The following is a 301-nucleotide window of genomic DNA, read 5'->3' as shown; positions in this document are numbered from 1 at the left end:
CCTGTGCCCAACTGGGCATCCTGGCATGGCCTTGGGACTGGGGAGCATCTCCCCCCCGCCACGGCTCCTCGGCCTCCCGGCCCTGGTGCTCGCTGATGGCCAGTTCAATGGCCTGGAAGATCTCATTGCCTTGCCTGGTCTCAAATTCAAAGTTACCTTCTCCAGATGCGGAGCGCCGCCCGGCCTCGAAGGAGAAGGTGACCTGGGGAGGGACAGCATCAGGTCCTGCACCACAGCCCACCCACAGCCCACCCTTCCCAGATCCCATCTACCTTATCCCGCCCGAAGCGCCGCAGGAAGT

General features: G+C 63.8%; 1 protein-coding gene across 1 annotated transcript in view; it reads right to left on the bottom strand.

The window, feature by feature from the left end:
• Positions 1-62: 62 nt before the first annotated feature.
• The window catches only part of LOC104413493 (docking protein 2-like), a gene marked incomplete at both ends in the record, with an annotated part of 1,238 nt that continues 999 nt past the window's right edge, over positions 63-301 (bottom strand). Inside the window, 2 exons of the mRNA XM_010024496.1 lie at positions 63-202; positions 273-301. Coding sequence (XP_010022798.1) covers positions 63-202; positions 273-301 — 169 coding nt within the window. The remainder of the gene's footprint in view (positions 203-272) is intronic.

This window comes from Nestor notabilis, unplaced genomic scaffold (assembly GCF_000696875.1).
Source record: "Nestor notabilis isolate BGI_N333 unplaced genomic scaffold, ASM69687v1 scaffold18481, whole genome shotgun sequence".
Taxonomy (NCBI): Eukaryota; Metazoa; Chordata; class Aves; order Psittaciformes; family Psittacidae; genus Nestor; species Nestor notabilis.
Note: the sequence above shows the minus strand (reverse complement) of the source record. Positions and strands in the feature narration are given on the sequence as shown.